We start from the raw sequence: 21,676 nt of genomic DNA, 5'->3' as shown, positions 1-21,676 counted from the left end.
GGTTTTGCAGACTCAGGTCTGTAACCTCAGTGAGAGAAGTCTTAGAGACAGGATGTTTGTGTAAGTGTGTGAAGGGCGTCCGGATACCCAGAAGCCTTTTCAGGATTGCACCTGCGACTGGGCGTGTTAGTTAAGACTTGGGCGCTCTGTCCTCGGTGCACTAGTCCAGGGCTTGGTGATGGCCATAGTTGTTGAGCGCGCCCAGGGCTAAGTTTCCCATGCCACCTTTCGGGACAAGCTATAGTCGCCGTCCCATTGGGCATCTTCCCAGACTAAGTCCCAGCAGTTCTTTTGGCCCACGCCCCGCCTCTACCACAGCAAGACCCTACCTAACTGGCTCCTGTTTTCCACTCTGACTATAGCTGCAGCCCCGCCTCCCGTTCAAGATCCTGCCCCTTACTCTTCTGGTCCTCTGCCTCCCATTCCGACCCACGCCGCGGTCCTGCCTCCACACTGAGGCTCCGCCCACAAGCCTCCCCGCCCCACATCGCGGCCCCGCCCCCGCACTTCCGGGCGGCGCCGGCGGGGGCGCTCGGGCCTGGGCTTCAGCGGTCTGGACTCAGGCTCCCGGCTCAGGGAAGCGCTTGCGGCTGTTGCGGCCGCTGCCGCCGCCGCCGCCGCAGGAGCCCTCTGGGATCGGGCTGGAGCTTCCTTCTAGAGCGGGCCGGTGAGAGTGAGCAGCCGGGACTTGGCGGCGCTCTGCGGCCTGCCTCGCGCCTCCTCCGGGCCACGGGTCGCCGAGCTGCCGCCGCTGCCGCGATGGGGGTCCCCCAGGGCCGCGCCCCCGCCGTGGCCGGCCCGCCGAGCCGCCGCTGAGCGCATGGGCCTCGCCAGGCCAGGAGCCAGGCCCCGGGCCGCGCCTCCATAGCCGCCGCGCGCTGGTGAGTAGTGGGAGCCGGCGGGCGCGCTCCTGTGGCGCGGAGGCCTGCTGCCCGGGGCTGCGGGAGTAGGCCGCGCTAGGCCGGCGGACCCGGACCCGGAAGAGAGGGGCGCGCGGGTTGCGGGCGGGAGGCGTGTCTGAGCGCGGCCCGCGATGTGCGAGGTTGTGCTCTGCGCGGGGAGACCAGAGCTCCAAGGGGAAGCCGAGTAGGAGAGGTGCAGGCTCCGCAGTACGTGTAGAGGCGTGGGGGCTGCGTGATATGCTAGGCATATGGGGTGAATGACTTTAGAGGCCGATGTGCCAGGGAAGGAAGGGGTGATAGTAGGGCACGGGGATAGTAGGCCTATGTGAACAGGACGAGGGAGTAAAGAAGACCAAGGATTCTAAGAATGATCTTCAGCTGGATGTGTCTCTGCTGAGTGTGGTGTGCTTGGGGTTGTTCACGGGTCTGGGACACGTTTAGGATGTGGGTGAGTTGGTGTTGAAGAGGTGCTAGTGGCAGACTGTGTGTGTCCTCCCTTTGCGTCATCCCCCAACCGTTGCAAAAAAGTAAAGGAAAGTAGGGATGAGTAAGAGAGCAAGGAGGGCACTCTGGGACTCTGCTGTGGTTCGACTTGCCAGACACCCTGTTGTCCAGGTGTCCCTTTCTTGTCTGGATGATGCCTTACTTACCCTCTCCCCCAAAACAAAGCAAATCCCCCAAAACCAAAACCCAGAGCTGCACATTTTTAGTTGGGCATGAAGACAATATAGAGAAAAAAAATCCACCAGCCTTGGATTTTTTTCAGCTCATCGCCTGGATAACTTAAAAAGGGTTCTCACAATGTGTGCGCTCCTTCCTTTACTCCCAGACTAGTGGAGAACATGGAGTCCAGTGTTACCTGAGAGAGGCAGCCCTAGCTGGTTTCAATTTTAGACCGTAGCTTCAGGGATTTTGTTTGATATCTCAGCAGGTGTTGACTTGTCCTGCATCTTTCAGAGAAACAAAGTGGGTTATGATGGCCCCTAAGACTTTATGTGATGGAGGACTGGAGTAGATAGGAAATTATAGCCCTGACCTCTCAAGAATTTAATCGGTAGATAGTTGGTATAATGCTAGTCACGTTATTACTTCCACATTCAGTCTAAATCATAAGTTTGGAAGTTATGCTTGAGTATAATAATATATACACACATACCCAGGGCTGTGTGTTTTGACAGTGTCAAAGGGAATTTTATATATGATATCAGACTTGTGGAGTCACTTTATAGGTGGTGGTTACAGATTTGAGGCCATATTTGGTGCTACGGGTGTTGGACTCTTACTGAATTTTCATAGCTACTTTATGTGTGGTATTTCTGTGTGTGCCTTAAATGCTAGCTGTCCTCTGTGGGAACCCAGGAATTATTAGAAATTGGGCTGTTGCTAGCGGTAGTAATTTGTGGGAATGCTCATGTACTTCCAGAGACAGGTAACCAGGGATGCAGGCCCTTTTTCCTGTGGTGATAGCCTAGATAAGAACATGGTAGGCATAATGGTCTAGTGTGGTATGTCAGACATCCATGGTGCTTACTGCATGGAGACAGCTCCCAGAAAGTGACTGAGGTTAAAGAAAGGTGTGGGGAACTCTGAACAGCAGGAGACCACAGTCATGGGGGCTGTGACCTTAAGAAACAGGCTGGTCCTGCTGAGGCTGAGATTATAACCTACCTAAGAAGTCATTAGCTGTAGAAATGTCATAATTGTGACCCACCTTTTATTTGTACATGCCTCTTCCTTCAAGCTATTAGTAATCTAGTCATCAGCATTGTTAGCAGTTAAAGTGTGTATTGTGTGAGAATGAACACGAGATGGATTTCATGGAAGCCAGGGCTCAGCACTATGGAGTGGTGACCAGGGAGAGCCACTCCCTTATTTTTAGTTGTAGATGTACATTGTGCTGTTTTTGTTTTGTGAGAGTCTCTTGTATCCCAGACTGGTCTCCAACTCTTATGTAGCCAAGAATAACTTTGAGTTCCTGATCTCCTGCTTCTCCCTCCTTTCAAAGGTGTGCACTGCCACTCAGTTTTTTGTTTTGTTTTGTTTCCAAGACGGATTTCTCAGTGTAGTTTTGGCTGTCCTGGAACTTGCTCTGGAGACCAAACTGGCCTCTAACTTATAGAGATCCACCTGCCTCTGCCTCCTGAGTGCTGGAATTAAAGGCGTGCGCCGCCACTGCCTGGCTACCGTTCTGTTTTATGCAGTATTGGGGGTCTGGCGATAGAACCCGCACCTTAGCTTTCTAAGGTAACACACTACCATCTGAACTACATCCCCAGCCCATGACCTTGATCTTTTGATTAAGATCTTGAACTCTTCACCTTGCAAGTTCTGGGGTTCCAGATGTGTGCCAGTACATTTGGCTTTATTCATTTATTAAGTTAGGTTCTCATTTTGTAGTCTAGGCTAGCTTCGACTCAGGATGATTCTTCCATTTTGTACCCTCTGGCTTGTTTAGTGTTCTGGGCATCCTACTCTGCCATATGCCTCTCTCCAGCTTAGTGGGTATGTTTGGGACAAGGCAGACTGTTGTTATCTCCCCCTTTGAATAGGTTGAGAGGCATTGCTAGAGCTCAGGCTCCCATGGGATGTAGCAAAAAGGACCAAAGATCATAACAGAGGTTCTTATCTAAATATAAACAGGTTTGGTTCCTTCTGCATACTGTACTCAGCAATAAAAACTATAGTTCTCTAATCTCTAAGAGTGTAGATTGTATAGTTTCATCTGGTGCATCTAAACCGTATTTCCTGTATGCTTCTTTAGCAGAAGTGTTTACAAGTTATTTATTTATTTTTTTGTACTTTTTCTGCCTCTCTTAAGTTCCTAGTCACCATTTGTTATGAGAAGGGAATCTCCTAAGAGAGAAATTAGCAGCCAAGTACAGTTTTTTGGATCTCTAAAGTTGTCCATGTTGATGATGCACAGAGAGATGCCTCTGTATGTGGACTGTGTCCTTCCATCTCTGGTCCATGGTGTGGAAGGTGATCTCTTAGCTGTGGAGAGCAGGGAGGACATCTTGCTATATGATTGCTCATGTTATGAGACATGTCAAGGATGAAAAGTGATAGAGCAGACAGGTAATACAGAGACTGTTAACTTGGAATGTGCCTGTCCACCTGAGGATCTGTAATGTGCCTCGTTGTTTCTTAGTGTCACTAGGGCAAGTGAAGTTATTGTCTTCACGTGTGAGGGACCAGCTCACTGATGCTGGCAAATGGGGACAGAGTTACCCTTTCTTCTTCCAGCTTTCCTGTCCATTGGACAGTTATTTCTTTAGCCAGGATGGGTGATCTTCAGGCCTCACCACTGAAGGGCATCCCTTGAAGGAGAGCTGACCTCTGTGATCCAGGCTTTCACTTGGTGTGAGAGGCATTCTTGTAAAGGTTTCCAGGAATTGTCTTAATGATAGAGCAAAACTTCTGGCCAAAATATATCTCTGCTGGAAGCCTGCACTGAGTCTCTGCTCCAAGTGGGAGTGGGAGGGCGTCACTGCACATCTCAAGAGAACCTCTGGTGTCCATGGACCACCTTTCCTAATCCTTGTCCTCTTAATGGTTTCAACAGGACAGATTGATTCCCTTGGGAGCTGTAAGTACTGAGGTATTAGGGTGCAGCGCTCATTGTTCACTGACGCAGAGTCCCAAAATGAATGTCCAGGAGCAGGGTTTCCCCTTGGACCTCGGAGCAAGTTTCACCGAAGATGCCCCCCGGCCCCCAGTGCCTGGAGAAGAGGGAGAACTGGTATCTACTGATTCGAGGCCTGTCAACCATAATTTCTGCTCTGGGAAAGGTGCCAGCACTAAAAGTGAGACCTCGACAGCTACCCCAAGACGTTCAGATCTGGATCTGGGATATGAGCCTGAGGGCAGTGCCTCCCCCACCCCACCATACTTGAGGTGGGCTGAGTCATTGCATTCCTTACTGGATGACCAAGATGGGATCAGCCTGTTCAGGACTTTCCTGAAGCAGGAGGGCTGTGCTGACTTGCTGGACTTCTGGTTTGCCTGCAGTGGCTTCAGGAAGCTTGAGCCCTGTGACTCAAATGAGGAGAAGAGGCTGAAGCTGGCAAGAGCCATCTACCGAAAGTACATCCTGGATAGCAATGGCATTGTGTCCAGACAAACCAAGCCAGCTACTAAAAGCTTCATAAAGGACTGTGTCATGAAGCAGCAGATTGATCCTGCCATGTTTGACCAGGCACAGACAGAAATCCAGTCCACCATGGAAGAGAATACCTACCCTTCCTTCCTTAAGTCTGACATTTATTTGGAATACACAAGGACAGGCTCAGAGAGTCCGAAGGTTTGCAGTGACCAGAGCTCAGGGTCTGGGACAGGGAAGGGCATGTCTGGATACCTGCCTACTTTGAATGAGGATGAAGAATGGAAATGTGACCAAGATGCAGATGAGGATGATGGCCGAGACTCTGTCCCCCCCAGCAGGCTCACCCAGAAGCTGCTATTGGAGACTGCTGCCCCGAGGGCCCCCTCAAGTAGACGGTACAGCGAAGGCAGAGAGCTCAGGTGAGTTCGGCACAAGGTGTCCATTTTCTATACACACCTCGGAGACCTGGCAAAGGAGCAAGGGAAAGGTGGTAACATGTGGCCTTGTTTTCAACCCCAACTGAAAACTCTACTGCTGCTGTTGTTGAATTATGGTTTTATTTCCTAAATAGATGCCGTCATACTTGTCATTAGATATCTTTTTATATTTGCGGAGTTGAGAATACAATGAACAGGACTTGCTAGATGTAATCCCACCTACTTGGGAAGCTGAGGCAGGAGAATCAAGAATTGTGTGTCAGTCTGGGCAACTGGTAGAGATTCAAAATGAAAAGGTGTGGAGGCTTATTGGAGTTTCTGCATAGCATGCTGGAAACCCTCCTGTAGTTCTCTCCTTAGTAACACTTGTACTATGAAACATAAGGCTTTGTGAATTATTAGAAGCATGGAAATTCTTAATGTTTAAACTTTACCCCGAGCATAAAATTCATGTCTTCTTGCATAGAAGAAGGACCTGATCGGAGACAAAGACTCTAACGCTTAATAATGTGAGGGGAATACATTCAAACACATAGAAGATTCTAATTGCTTTCTTTTAACTTTAGACTTATTTTATTTCATGTGTATGAGTGTTTTACATCTGTGTATATATACCACATGTGTGCCTGGTGTCCACAGAAGTCAGAAGAGAATTTCCGATCCCTTGAGACTGGAGTTAACAGATACTTGCCAGCCACCATGTGGGTGCTGGGATTCAAACTAAGACCCTCTAGAAAGACAAGTGCTCTTAACAGCTAAACCACCTCTCCAAACCCCACCCTCCTACACCTTGCTATTTTAATCTTTAGGATTCCTCCTGAAGAATGAGACAGTAGTGAGGCAGTTTCTGTGTAGTCAGTTGTTGGAGGGGTCAGAAACTCATGATGTCTGTGCTTGGAATTCCAGAACTGGACATTTCCCCTCCACATATCAGCCCAAGGGTGCAACTTGAGGAACAGCAACAGTGCTCCCAAATGACTATAGCTTTGAAACTTGTTTTTTCACCTTTCTGTTTAATTTTTTTTTTTAATATTTACTAACGCACGTGTGTGTGTATGTGTGTATCACGCGCGCACCTCCAGTATGGTGGGGTTGGGGAGGGGTGTGTGTGTGTGTGTGTGTGTATGTGTATGTATGCACGGGCCTCCAGTATGGTGGGGTGGGGAGGCATTGCCCTAAGGCTCATTTGTGGAATATGTATGCATATGTGGTAAGAGAACTACTTGTGGGGTCACTTCTTATGGTTCTAGGGGTTAAACTCAGTCATTAGTTTGGTGGCAGCCTCCTTACCTGCTTACCTGCCTTGCCAACCCAAGCTTTACCATTTTTTAAATTCAGTATCATGGTTATAGGAGGCTTGTTTGGTTGGTGCTTGTTTTACTGTGGGCGGAGTTTCCTCCTTATCCACTCCCCCACAAGCTGATGGCTAGAGACTTAGCTCATCATTGATCGCAACAGGAAGACTTTTCCCACCTGCTGAGCTGGGTTGTTGGTTGGGGTTCAGAACCCAGCTGAGTCTGGTGGCACAGGGATCCAATCAGGTGGATTGTCAAGAAAGCAGGTTCATTGAACTGTAAAGAAAAGCTACTTGAGACTTTGTCTTCAAAAAGACAAAAACAAAAAACAGTAAAAATTATGGGTATAGCTGGGTGATGGTGCTGCATGCCTTTTATCCCAGTACTCAGGAAGCAGAAGCAGGTGGATCTTTGAATTGGAGTTCAGCCTAGTCTATAGAGAAAGTTCCAGGACAGATGTGGTGGCACACACCTTTAACCCTAACTGTCAGGGGAGGTAAAGGCAGACAGATCTCTGAGTTTGAGATCAGCCTGGTCTACAGAGGGAGAAACCAAAATTGGTCACTTATAAAGCTACAGAACTAACACTTCTTTAGTTTAGTGACACAGTTCAAAGTAGACTGTTGAACTGTGTTATTTTATTCATTGTCATTAACCAAGTGTTACTTACTTAGCATGGTCTTCCTTCCCCCAATACAGGGTTTCTCTCTATATCCCTGGCTGTCCTGGAACTTGTTCTGTAGATCAGGCTGGCCTTGAACTCAAGAGATACATCTGCCCTGCCTCCTGAATGCTGTTATTAAAGGCATACACCACCACAGGCCAGCTATTTAGCAAGATTTTACAGGAATTTTTTTTTGGGGGGGACAGGGTCTTTTTTTTTTTTTTTTTTTCGAGACAGGGTTTCTCTGTGGTTTTGGAGCCTGTCCTGGAACTAGCTCTGTAGACCAGGCTGGTCTCGAACTCAAAAGAGATCCGCCTGCCTCTGCCTCCCGAGTGCCGGGATTAAAGGCGTGCGCCACCATCGCCTGGCTTGGGACAGGGTCTTATGCATCCTAGGTTGGCCTAAAAGTTTCCCTTTGAGCCAGGTGGTGGTGGCGTGTGCCTTTAATCCCAGCACTCGGGAGGCAGAGGCAGAAGAGGCAGGCAGATCTCTGAGAGTTCGAGGCCAGCCTGGCCTACAAGAGCTAGTTTAAAGAGCATTGGTTGTTCTTCCAGAGGTCCTGAGTTCAATTCCCAGCAACCACATGGTGGCTCACAACCATCTATAATAGGATCTGATGTCCTCTTCTAGTGTACAGGCATACATGTAGACCACTCATACATAAAATATAAATAAGTTTTTTTTTTTGTTGTTGTTGTTGTTTTAAAGAGCTAGTTCCAGGAGAGGCTTCAAAGCTACAGAGAACCCCTGTCTCGGAGAACAAAAACAAAACAAAAATTCCCTCTGTAGCTGAGAATGACTTGAGCTTCCTGTCCTCCTCCTCCACTCTAGAATTCTGGGATTATGGAAATGCACCACCAATTTATGCAGTCAAGGTTGAATTTGAGGCAATGGGTGTTGACAGATTTTTGACCAACTGTACTACATTCTTAGCAGTTGATTTATTTTTTGAGGCAAGATCTCCTATAGCCCTCAGTCTAGCTGTGTAGTTGATGATGACTTTGAATTATTTATTCTCCTTTCAAGTGTTGAGATTACTGGCAAACTCCCCCACCTCATTTCCAACATGTTTTTTTTTTGTTGTTGTTGTTGACTGTGGTATTTGTTCATGTTTTTTATTTACAATGTTAATGATCTAATTCAAAGCCTTATGCTTTAGAGACAAGTTTATCAATAAATGACTTCCCTTCAACATTGTAATTTAGATACATTCTGCTTGTCATGCAAGGGGCTATAGTTAGGAAGCACAAAGGCGGGGAATAAGAAAATCCAACCCAACCACATACTGGGATTAAATTTTGACTGAATTGGCTTCTGTTTCATGTGCTTTGAACAGAAATTCAACTTTTCTTTTTTTTCTTTTCCTCCTTCGCTCTCTCCCTCCCTCCCACTTTCCTCTCCCCCCTTTTTTCTTTTTCTCTTAAGATAGGATCTCACTATATAGTCCTTTCAAATTTAGACTCTGTAGACCAGGTTGGCCTCAAACTCTCAGAGATCCTCCTACTTCTGCCTCCCTAGTGCTGGTACTAAAAGATGTGCCACCACACCTGACTAGCACTTTCCTTTATGGTTCAGTGAACTTGCTTTCTTGACAACCCATTTGGTTGGATCCCGTGTGATGGAGGTGGAGGTGGATGCCTTGTGAACGTGTGCTCTAACTACCCTTGTTTACTTGCGTTTCCCATAGCAATGCAGGAAGATTATTCATTGGCTCGTAGTGGGGAACATTGATGCTGCTATGTCCTGCTGGACCTTGAATGCTTAGAGTAGCGGTTTTCAACCTGTGAGTCACGACCTCTTGGGTTGTCAAATGACCCTTTCACAGGGATCACATGACATTAGCAAAATTAAAGTTATAAAGTAGCAACGAAAATTCTATGCTTGGGTGTCACCATAACACGAGGAACTGTAGTAAAATCGCAGTGTTAGGAAGGTTGAGAACCACTGGCTTAGAGCCTAATGAGGTACAAGTAGGACAATCCTGTAAGCAAAATGGGGCACCTTACCTAGACAGCATGACTATTTCCCAGTAGAGGGAGAGGAGTCCTCTGAAGGAAAATTGGGCTGATGAGAATTAGGAAAAGAAAAGTTGATGTTGAATAGATATGACTAGCAAGTGTTCACTAGGGAAGGAGGCCTCAGAACTAAATCTTGCTGAGTGATAACTTGTTTGTGAATGGTATGTTAGTGAGATACAAAGATCCAGAAATAGTGTAGCATGATACCAACAGACTTGGGTCACTGACCGCCTTGCCTTGTGTCTCTGATTTGGTGCTCTCCTGTGCTTTTGTTGGTGGCCATTCTGCCTTGACAGGAGTTGCCATTCCTGTGTGTCAGTGCATGTGCATAGTGATTTTCATATAGATGACTTGAAGCTTGGTTCTTTCAAAACTGAGAAGGCATGGTGCTCTCAGCTGAAACCAAGAGACACACTACTCTTGATTGGATTTTGAGTTTATTATACTTATGCAGGCACTGTGAACTCTTAGGCCTAAGTGTCCCAGCACACTTTTGGTATTTGCTTTGCTTCCTCTCAATTTTTCTCTTTCTAATTTACCCTCTGTATTGGAGATTGAACCTAAACCACTGAGCTATGTACTCAGATCTCTCCTCTCTCTCTCTTTAATTTTGAGATGGTTCAGTGGGTAAAGGCACTTGCCACTCATCCTGGCACCAGAGTTTGATCCCTGGAACCTGTGTAAAATTGGAAAGAGAGAACTGACAGTGAAAGTTGTTCTTTGACCTCTACACACATGGTATACACACACCCCTTCTCAATCATAATAAATGAAAAATTCAAAGACTAGAATAAATTTGAGATGGTGTCACTAAGTTGCTCAGGCTGACCTTGAATTTGTGATCCTTTTCCCTTAGTCTCTTGAGCAGCTGGGATTACAGGTTTGGGCCACCAGGTCCTGGAGCTCTGTTGATTCTTGAAGAAGACCTTTCTGTTTATTGCCTGTTGTGTGTGAACTTTGGACCTAACTTAGATTGGTTCATTACCTGCCCGTCTGCTCTCCTGTTCTTCCTTCCTTCCCAGTGCTGAGACTTACATCTGAGAAATAGGGCATGTTAGGTTGATGCTCTGCCACTGGGCTACATACATTCTTAGCTTGATTTTTTTTCTTTTGGCTCTTTGGGTTTTTTTTAGATAAGATTTCTCTGTGTAGCCCTGGCTATCCTGGATAGTTCAGTAGACCAGGCTGACCTTCAGTTTGGAGATCTGCCTGCCACTGCATCCTGAGTGCTGGGGTTAAAGGCATGCACCACCATCACCTGAAAATACCAGTAATTTTTTAAATTGTTTTTGTTTGTTTTTGTCCTTTTGAAAACAAGATCTCTCGTGTAGCCTAGACTGGCCTAGAACTTGCTATGTAGCCAAGGCTGGTCTTGAACTTCTTTCTCTCCTTCATCTTCCAAATCTTGAGATTTCAGGTATGTGTTCCTACACCTGGCCTCCTCTATTGTTACTTGTTTTTGTTGCTTTTAAAAAATTTTAATGTGTATGTGTGTGTGTATGCAGTGTGTGGGGTGATGCAGTGCCTACAGAGCCAGAGGGAGTTAGATACTCTGGAAATGGAGTTACAGAAAATTTTGTGAGCTACCTTACTTGGGTGTTGGGAACTGAACTTCATTCCTCTATGAGAGCAGTATGGGCTCTTAACCCTGGAGTCATCTTCCCAGTCTCCTTTTTCTTTACTCCCTCCCTTCCTTTCTCTCTTTCTTTCACAGGGTCTCACCTCACTGCGCCTAGCCAACCTGAAACTCACTATGTAGACCAGGCTGGCCTTGAACTCACAGAGATCCACTTGCCTCTGCTTCCCCAGTGCTGCGATTAAAGGTGTACACCACACTGGATCCCTTTATTTCTTTTTGAGACAGGATCTTACTCTTTTTTTTTAATATTTATTTATTTATTATGTATACAGTATTCTATCTGTGTGTATGCCTGCAGGCCAGAAGAGGGCACCAGACCTCATTACAGATGGTTGTGAGCCACCATGTGGTTGCTGGGAATTGAACTCAGGACCTTTGGAAGAGCAGGCAATGCTCTTAACCACTGAGCCATCTCTCCAGCCCCAGGATCTTACTCTTTTGTTTTGTTTTTGTTTTTTGTTTTTTTGAGACAGGGTTTCTCTGTGTAGCCCTGGCTGTCTCACTTTGTAGATCAGACTGGCCTTGAACTCAGAGAGATCCACCTGCTTCTGCTTCCCAAGTGCTGGGATTAAGGTACACACCACCACACCTGGCACTCTTTTTAGTTTATTTTTATTTTATGTGCATTAGTGTTTTGCCTGAATTATATCTGTGTGAGGATGTTGGGTCCCCTGGAACTTGAGTTACAGATGGTTGTGAGCTGCCATGCTGCCATGTCGGTGCTGGGAATTAAACCCGGGTCCTCTGGAAGGCAGTCAGTGTGCTCTTAACTGCTGAGCTATCTCTTGAGCTTCCTGCCATTTCTCAAGCCCTCCTGTTAGCCAAGTGGTCTTGAACTCAGCAATCCTATCTCATCCTCCCAAGTACTGGAATATTAAGTGTCTCCATATCCACTTACCAATAGTTTGTTATTGTTGTTTCATTTTATTTATGTCTTTGTGTTTGTGTATATGTGCACATGTGAAGGTCAGAGGACAACTTGCAAGAGTCTGTTCTCTCCCTCTACCACATGGATCCTGGGAATTGAACTCAGATTGGCAGGCCTGGCAGCTAAGCTAGCTCCTTTACTCAAAGACTTGACAGCTATGGTGTTTTTGCTTTGTTTTGTTTTAATTTTTAATTTTTTTATTGTTTTTATTGAGGTATATATTTTTTCCTCTCCCTTTCCCTCCCCTCCCCTCCCCTCCCCTCCCTTCCCTTTCTTTCCTTCCCTTCCCTTCTACTCTCCCCATGGTCCACATGCTCCCAATTTACTCAGGAGATCCTGTTTTTTTTTTTCTACTTTCCATGTAGATTAGATCCATGTATGTCTCTCTTAGGGTCCTCATTGTTGTTTAGGTTCTCTGGGATTGTGAATTGTAGGCTGGTTTTTCTTTGCTTTAAGTCTAAAAGCCACTTAAGAGTGAGTACATATGATATTTGTCTTTCTGGGTTTGAGTTACTCACTCAGTACGATACTTTCTAGATCCATCCATTTGTCCGCAAATTTCCAGATGTCATTGTACATTTATACACATTCTTCATTGTATAAATGCATCATATTTTCCTTATCCATTCTTTAGTCAAGGGGCATTTAGGTTGTTTTCAGGTTCTGGCTATAACAAACAATGCTGCTGTGAACATAGTTGAGCACATGTTCTTGTGGTAGGGTTGAATATCCTTTGAGTATATACCAAAAGTGGTTTTGCTGAGTCTTGAGGTAGGTTGTTTCCTAATTTTCTGAGGAATTGCCATAGCTTGCACTCCCACTAGCAGTGCAGGAGTGTTCCCTTTACCCCACAACCTCTCCAGCATAAGTTGTCATCAGTGTTTTTGATCTTGGCCGTTCTTTTTTTTTTAATTTATTTATTTATTATGTATACAATATTCTGTCTGTGTATATGCCTGAAGGCCAGAAGAGGGCACCAAACCCCATTACAGATGGTTGTGAGCCACCATGTGGTTGCTGGGAATTGAACTCAGAACCTTTGGAAGAGCAGGCAATGCTCTTAACCTCTGAGCCATCTCTCCAGCCCCGATCTTGGGCGTTCTTACAGGTGTAAGATGGAATCTCACTCAGAGTTGTTTTGATTTGTATTTCTCTGATGGCTAAGGATGTTGAGCATTTCCTTAAGTGTCTTTCAGCTATTTTAGATTCCTTTGTTGAGAGTTCTCTGTTTAGGTCTGTACCCTATTTTTGTATTGGATTTTTGTTGTTGGATTTTTTATTGTTCTTTTGATGATCAATTTTTTGAGTTCTTTGTATATTTTGGAGATCAGTCCTCTGTCCATTGTGGGGTTGGTGAAATTCTTTTCCCATTCCGTAGACTGCCGATTTGTCTTGTTGACCATGTCCTTTGCTTTACAGAAGCTTCTCAGTTTCAGGAGGTCCTGTTGTGCTCTCAGTGTCTGTGCTGCTGGGGTTATATTTAGGAAGTGGTCTCCTGTGCCAGTGCATTCATGCATACTTCCCACTTTCTCTTCTATGAGGTTCAGTGTGGTTGGTTTTATGTTGAGGTCTTTGATCCATTTGGACTTGAGTTTTGTGCATGGTAATAGAAATGGGTCTAGGTCGGGCGGTGGTGGCGCACGCCTTTAATCCCAGCACTCGGGAGGCAAAGGCAGGCGGATCTCTGTGAGTTCGAGACCAGCCTGGTCTACAAGAGCTAGTTCCAGGACAGGCTCCAAAACCACAGAGAAACCCTGTCTCGAAAAACCAAAAAAAAAAAAAAAAAAAAAAGAAAAAAAAGAAATGGGTCTATGTTCATTCTTCTACATGCTGCTATCCAGTTATGCCAGCACCATTTATTGAATATGCTTTCTTTTTTCCATTTTATATTTTTTGCTTGTCAAAAAATCAGGTGTTCATAGGTGTGTGGATTGATATCTGGGTCTTCAATTTGGTTCCATTAGTCCTCCTGTCTGTTTTTATGCCAGTACCAGGCTGTTTTTAGTTCTGTAGCTCTGTAGTAGAGTTTGAAGTCAGGGATTGTGATGCCTCCAGAAGTTCCTTTTTGTACAGGATTGTTTTGGCTGTCCTGGGTTTTTTGCTTTTCCATATGAAGTTGAGTATTGTTCTTTCAAGGTCTGTGAAGAATTTTGCTGGGCATTGATTTTCATTTTTTAGACTTACTGTTTTATGTGTTTGTGTGTGGGCGTAAGTGTATGAATGTATACCACATGTAGGAAGGTACTCTCAGAGGTCAGAAGAGGGTATAGAATTTTTTGGAACTAGAATTAACAGATGCTTGTGAGCCTGATGTACCATCTCTGCAACCCCATAGTTTTAACAGGTAGGAATTAGGATCCTGGCAGTTTGGCACTTAGGCCCAGGTATTGTGACACATTAAGTGGCAGGCATGGGTATTACTCTCCTTGGTAGGTTAGCCTGACCCACAAGTGTCATTTGAAATTGGTCTGGGTTTCATTTGTCAGGTCTTAATGAGCAGGTTTGAGCCATTTGGCTGCTAGTTTTAACCTCAACTTCCCAAATGCTCTCTTTCATACATGTTTGCTGCTTTTACCATTCTTGTTATTTGTGTCCTTTGCTGTACGTAGTAGAGTCTCCTAGATATTTTCCTATGTCTTTCTGGGCCAGCCCAGTAGTATACTCCTGGTCAGGCTTGGTTGCTGGTACCATTGACATTGAGTGGACTTTGGATGCCATTCACAGCGAGAGCAGTGTACTGTCTTGGCTGGGTTCCTGCCACACAGCCCTCTCCACTCAGAAAACAGATCTTTTAGACACGATGACCAGCCCTTGCTCTCCAGCCCTCTTGGAGTTTGCTTGAGGAACTGTTACACCTGTCAGTTTATTGACTGTTTCTGGTGATGGCTTAAGAAGTCAATAACAAAACAAAAAAAGAAAAAAGAAATTGTAAGAGGAAGCACCCAATAGGTGCAAAGTTCCGAAGGTTAGCTTTGCATCATGATTTGAGGCTCCAGTGAGAGCATCTAGTTTCACTTGATCTTAGCCAAAAGGCTAAGAAGCTATGAGAGATTTATTTAGTTTCAGAGGAAGGTGTAGTCTTCTGAGCCTGAATTCTTTTTTTTAAAGATTTATTTATTAATTATGTATACAGCGTTCTGCCTGCATGTACACCTGCAGGCCAGAAGAGGGCACCAGGTATCATTATAGATGGTTGTGAGCCACCATGTGGTTGCTGGGAACTGAACTCAGGACCTCTGGAAGAGCAGTCAGTGCTCTTAACCTCTGAGCCATCTCTCCAGCCCCTGAGCCTGAATTTGAAGACACAGGTACAAAGATGTCTTAGACTAACTTGACCTATGGTACTGTCTGTTCATGGTTATTTGTGGCAAAGACAGTTCATATTTTAGTCTGGCCTCCTTGCAGCCCTTCTGTATTCTCTTGCTGTTGCCTTTGGGCATGGGGCTGAGGGAGACAGCAAGTTCCCATTGCCATTCCTATCATTTTCCAGATGTCTGGATGGTTCTCTGAAGTGAACTCCCCTCCCCCGCCCCCCCAGACAGGTGTAGACCAGGCTGGCCATGAACTCACTGAGATCTGCCTGGCCTGCCTTTGCTTCCCAAGTGCTGAGATTATAGGCGTAGGCTATAATGAACTCTTATTAGATGACCTCATAATGAGAAAACTGGAGACTTTTCTAGACAGTTTTAGTATACAGATTTGTGTTATTAGGATGAGACTCTGAGTGACTGGGTAGCTTTCTGGGCCCTTTTGGAACCCATATTTCTCCCTGGGTTGTTACTAAGAAATACTTGGTATGGAGGTCAATGAGTAGCCCTGATGTTAAGTTCTCATGGGATATACACTTTATTTGATCCAGATCCAAAAACTATTTTTTTTTTAATTTTTGTTTTTGGGGATTTTGTTTTGTTTGTTTGAGGTTTTCAAGACAGGGTTTCTCTGTAGCTTTGGAGTCTGTCTCTGTAGATCAGGCTGGCCTCGAACTCAGAGATCCACCTGTCTCTGCCTCCCGACTGCCAGGATTAAAGGTGTGTGCCAACACTGCCCGACCCCCAAAAAGTTTTTATAGTAATTAATTTTAGTTGATGTGCATTAGTGTCAGATCCCTTGGAACTGGAGTTACAGACAGTTGTGAGCTGCCATGTGAGTTCTGGGAACTAAACCTGGGTCCTCTGAAAGAGTAGCCAGTTCTGTGCTCTTAACCAATGAGCCATCTCTCCAGCCCAGATCCTGGAACTTAGTTTGTAGAACAAATTGGCCTCAAACTCACAGAGATCTACCTGCCTCTACCTTCTGAGAGCTGGGATTAAAGTCTGACAGTGTATTCTCTTTTATTGCTGAGCCATCCCATCCCTTCACTCCCTCTCCCTCAACCTAAGTGTTGTTATTATTTGTGTATGCATGCACACATGGTGTGTGTATGTCAAAGAACAGCTTTGTGGAGTCAGTTCTTCCCAGCATTGTGTGACTCTGGGGGTTTGAACTTAGATTGCCAGGCTTGTTCCATAAGTATCTTTACTAACTGAGTCATCTAGGCAGCACTCAAAAAATGTGTTTTTTGTTTGTGGATATTCAATGAAAATGTAAAAATCATTTCTGAGCTAGTAAGTAGAACTACCTTTTCCCTTTAAATTGCTTTGATGTGCTTACACTTTTTATCCCAGCAGAGACAGAAGGATTTCTGAGTTCAAGGCCAGCCTGGTCTACACTGAGGGAGCCTGTCTTTTTTTTTTTTTTCTTTTTCTTTTTCTCTGTGTAACAGCCCTGGATTCTGTTCTGGAAGTAATTCACGCTCTGTAGACCAGGCTGGCCTCAGAAATCTGCCTGTCTCTGCTTCCAGAGTGCTGGAATTAAAAGTGTGGGCCACTATGCCTGGCTTGAGAAAGTCAAATAAAGAGAAGGAGAGAGAACGTTAGTTTTGTTTGGGGATGATGAGATGAGTCAGTAGTTAAGAGAGACTGCCTCTGAGCCTGAGGATCTGAGATCTGAGTTCCATCCCTGGGATCCACATAGTAATAGAGAGAAATGACGTCTATGAGTTGTTCTTTTTGTTATCTGCAAACACACGATGGCACACACTCACCCACATACAAATAAATAAAAATGTAATAATAATAAGGAGTTAAGTTCATGGTGAATTTTGAAACTTTAGCTTAAGCTGGGGGTGATGGTGGTACATGCCCTTAGTCTCAGTGGACTATGTGAGACCAGCCTGGTCTATAAATTGAGTTCTGGGATAGCCAGGGCTACCCATAGAAATTCTGTCTTGAAAAACCAAAAAAGAAAGAAATTCTAGCTTAATAAGCTCCCAGACTGTAGTTTGTGGAATTGACTTCCTTCTTACTGTGTTGTGACAGTGGAGAATTTGCAGAACTTGCCTGTTAAATGGAGAGATGAAATAAGGACCTGTGGAATGAGGTGTCATGGAGAAGCCATAGATAATGAGTGGCAGGTGCTCAGATTCCCACCAGATACCTGTGGGTTTCAGTCTCTCTACCTGGGCATTTAGCCTCCTGAAGAAAACTTCTGTTAGATACTGTAGACACCTGTGGATTGCACATGATAAGGATGACACATTGAGAATTCCAACACTAGGTCTTCCTCTGCCCAACTTGTTCTTTTTTTTTTTATTTTTTTTTAAATTTTTTTTTAAATATTTATTTATTTATTTATTTATTTATTTATTTATTATGTATACAATGTTCTGCCTACACGTACCCCTGCAGGCCAGAAGAGGGCACCAGGCCTCATTACAGATGGTTGTGAGCCACCATGTGGTTGCTGGGAATTGAACTCAGGACCTTTGAAAGAGCAGGCAATGCTCTTAACCACTGAGCCATCTCTCCAGCCCCCCCAACTTGTTCTTTTAAGCTTTTTTATATCAAAAGTGGCAGGATCATCCATGCCTCACCTACCCTCATCAGTCAACAGTAGCCCTGGTCCTACTATGTACAGTGGTGTTGATTCAAATCTCTCCTTGCTCTTCTCACTGCTCTCCTGCTGGGTCACCACAGGAGCCCTCTGACAAAGTTCTGCTTTCACAATTTCACAGCATTTTTTTTTCCCTTGAGACAGAGTTTCTCTGTGTTGCTATGGCTATCCTGGAAGTCACTGTGTAGACCAGGCTGGCCTCGAACTGAGAGATCCAACTGTCTCTGCCTCTCAAGTGCTAGGATTAAAGGCGTGTGCCCTCACCACCCAGCTGGCAGAGCAGTTCATGAAAATACCATCTCTTCTACCAATGCTGCAGAGACATCCTATGAGCCCTAATGTGCCCACCATACTATCTGTATATGTACATGCCTGTCAAGAGGTGGCCTTCCAGCCGGGCGGTGGTGGCGCACGCCTTTAATCCCAGCACTTGGGAGGCAGAGGCAGGCGAGTTCGAGACCAGCCTGGTCTACAAGAGCTAGTTCCAGAACAGGCTCCAAAACCACAGAGAAACCCTGTCTCGAAAAACCAAAAAAAAAAAAAAAAAAAAAAAAAAAAAAGAGGTGGCCTTCCCTGCTTTTGCCCTACAAAGCTCTACAGTCTGACAGAACTCCATGGTATTCATGAAGTACTGTGGGTAGAAGTCAGACAGAGAGATGGGGATCAGCTCCAGTCCTGAACTCCTAGGCCTTGTGATGCTGTACCTACTACTGCTTTGTGGGTTTATGAATGGGAAGCACTGACAGACAACACAGAATTGAACATTTTATGAAGCTGTCTGTGTAAACCATGTTAGCTTGGCTTTTACCCACAGCAGTGTTTAAAGAGAGCAAGGTTTATGTATTCAGCACAATTTGCTGGAGTGTGTGCATTTCATTGTGGCATCAATATGGTCTCTCCTGGAATTAAGCTCTACCTGTAGGTCAGATGCTTGGTGACTCTGTCTTTGTGTCAATGTGGGAGTCAGTCGTGAAAATTCAAGTTTGGACTGAGTGTGGTGGCACATGATTTAATCCCAACACTCAGGAGGCAGAGGCAGGTGGATCTGTAAGTTCAAGGCCAGCCTGGTCTATAGAGCAAGTTCCAGGACAGCCGGGGTTCTTACACAGAGAAACCTTGTCTCAAAAAAGAAAAAAAGAAAAAGAAAATTCAAGTTTGGCCTGTGCTTTCTGATGCTGTCAATTTTTCTACAGTCTGGATTTCATATATATTAGTTTACCCTGCAGCTCTTGGTTGTGGCTGAGTTATGGGAGTTGGTTAATCTGATCCTGACAGTTCTTCTTCAACCCTGTCCAGTCTAAGGCTCTGTGACCTTGTGTGGGAGGAAATAGCTTTGCTTTTCCCACTGTATCTCACCAGTAAGAACCCACTATTTGTGAGTCATAGAACCCTCTTAGAGTTAAGAATTTCAAAAAATGTGGGGCTGGAGAGATGACTCAGCAGTTAAGAGCACTGACTGCTCTACCAGAGGTCCTGAGTTCAGTTCCCAGCAACCACATGGTGGCTCACAACCATCTGTAATGAGATCTGGTGCCCTCTTCTGGGGAGCAGGTACGCATGCAGGCAGAACACTGTATACATAATAAATAAATTTTTTTAAAAAGTTAAAAAAAATTCAAAAAGTGTGTGATAATTCCAAAAAGTATGTGATCTACAGAAACATTCAGGATTCAGGTGTCTCTTCAGTTGCTTCTGTGGGTTATGCAGCTATCTGACATTAAATATGGGTAGCTTCCTATCCAGCCAGGCATGGTGACACACACCTTTAATCTCAGCACTCAGGAAGTAGATGCAGGGGAATCTCAGTGAGTTTGAGGCTAGTTTGGGCTACAAAGCAAGTTCCAGGACAGCCAGAGCTGCTACACAGAGAAAACCTGTCTTGAAAAACAAAACAATAAAAAAAAAAAACCCAAAAATCTGAGATAGTCCCCTACTACTTAAGCATCTTTTTGTGGTGCTAGACATTTTACGCATGGGTCAAAGCCGTTGTCTTCCCCATCTCTACACCCCAGTCCCAGCCTTCTATATAAGTGTCATTGGCAAGCCTAGAAAATGAGTGCAGGGGCCTGGAGAGATGGCTCAGAGGTTAAGAGCACTAACTAGGGCTGGAGAGAGATGGCTCAGAGGTTAAGAGCACTGACTGCTCTTCCAGAGGTCCTGAGTTCAATTCTCAGCAACCACATGGTGGCTCACAACCATCTATGATGAGATCTGGCGCCCTCTTCTGGCCTGCAGGCAAACATGCACTGTATACATAAGAAATAAATAAAATCTTTGGGCTGGAGAGATGGCTCAGAGGTTAAGAGCATTGCCTGCTCTTCCAAAGGTCCTGAGTTCAATTCCTGGCAACCACATGGTGGCTCACAGCCGTCTGTAATGAGGTCTGGTGCCCTCTTCTGGCCTGCAGTCATACACACAGACAGAATATTGTATACACAATAAATAAATAAATAAATAAAAGGAAAAAAAAGAGCACTAACTAATGGCATCAGATCCCATTAGAGATGGTTGTGAGCCACCATGTGTTTGCTGGGATTTGAACTCAGGACCTCTGGAAGAGCAGCCAGTGCTCTTAACTGCTGAGCCATCTCTCTAGCCCTATTTCTCAAATATGTGTTTATAATTTAAAAGTATGGTTTTTTTCTTCTGTGTGTGTATGTTTGCATGTGTCTGCATGCATGTAGAGTCCTGAGATTGATATCGAGAGTCTTGATTGGTTTTTAACCTTACTCATTGAGGCTCAATCTCTCAGTTGAACCCAGAGTTTGCCAGTACAGCTAGTTTGACTAGCCAGCTTCTCCAAGGATCCCCTGTCTCTGCCTTCGAAACACTAAGAATATAGGCAGTCTGTTACATCCACTTGACATTTACATATGCTCTGGCGATCTGGACTCTTTCTCTCACTTTTGTGAACAAATGCTTTAACTTTTGAGCTATTTCCCCAGTATAAAAAGTACATTCTTAAAAAAATTCAGAAGACTGAGAGATGGCTCTTCCAGAGGACCTGGGATCAATTCCCAGCTCTCACAGCTTACAATATTTGTAACTCCAGTTCTAGGGGGATCTGATGCCCTCTTTTGGCCTCTATGAACACCAGGCATGCACATGATGCTCAGACATATATATAGGCAAGATGCCCATATACATGAAATAAAATAAAGGTTAATGACTTAGATATAACTTTAATGTCATCCTAGCACTTGGGAGACTGAGACAGTATTGCTTCCTGCTCAAGACTACACTGGTCAACAGAGTGACACCCTGTCTTAAAAAGTTAAAACTAGGGGCTGGAGAGATAGCTCAGAGGTTAAGAGCACTGGCTGCTCTTCCAGAGGTCCTGAGTTCAGTTCCCAGCAACCACATGGTGGCTCACAACCATCTGTACTGAGATCTGGCGCCCTCTTCTGGCATGTGGGCATACATAGAGGCAGAATGTTGTATACATAATAAATAAATAAATCTTTAAAAAACTTAAAACTAAACAAATAAAAAGTTACAGGAGGCCCGTATTTTATTAAATTTATTCATTCATTTATTCATTTTGTGCATGCACCCATCCTCTACATTTTATGTATCTTACTCCCTCCTCCCCTCTACCACACATACAACACAGAGTTTCTCTATGTAGCCCTGACTGTCCTGGAACTCATTATGTAGACCAGTCTGGCCTCAGAGATTAGTTTACCTCTGCCTTCTGAGTTCTGGGATTAAAGAAGTATAACACCACTGCTGTTGAGACAGGATCTTTATTTAGTTTGGC

General features: G+C 44.9%; 1 protein-coding gene across 2 annotated transcripts in view; it reads left to right on the top strand.

The window, feature by feature from the left end:
• Positions 1 to 524: 524 nt before the first annotated feature.
• Axin1 (axin 1) overlaps positions 525 to 21,676 on the top strand; it is a 57,613-nt gene continuing 36,461 nt past the window's right edge. For both annotated transcript variants that reach the window (XM_041676337.1, XM_041676336.1), the window contains exons 1-2: positions 525 to 881; positions 4,465 to 5,423. In XM_041676337.1, coding sequence (XP_041532271.1) covers positions 4,546 to 5,423 — 878 coding nt within the window. In that variant the 5' untranslated portion in view covers positions 525 to 881; positions 4,465 to 4,545. The remainder of the gene's footprint in view (positions 882 to 4,464; positions 5,424 to 21,676) is intronic.

The sequence above is a fragment of the Microtus oregoni genome, unplaced genomic scaffold, assembly GCF_018167655.1.
Source record: "Microtus oregoni isolate MIOR12 unplaced genomic scaffold, Mior012 000027F_ref0000203, whole genome shotgun sequence".
Lineage (NCBI taxonomy): Eukaryota > Metazoa > Chordata > Mammalia > Rodentia > Cricetidae > Microtus > Microtus oregoni.
This window is presented reverse-complemented; position numbering and strand designations above follow the sequence as displayed.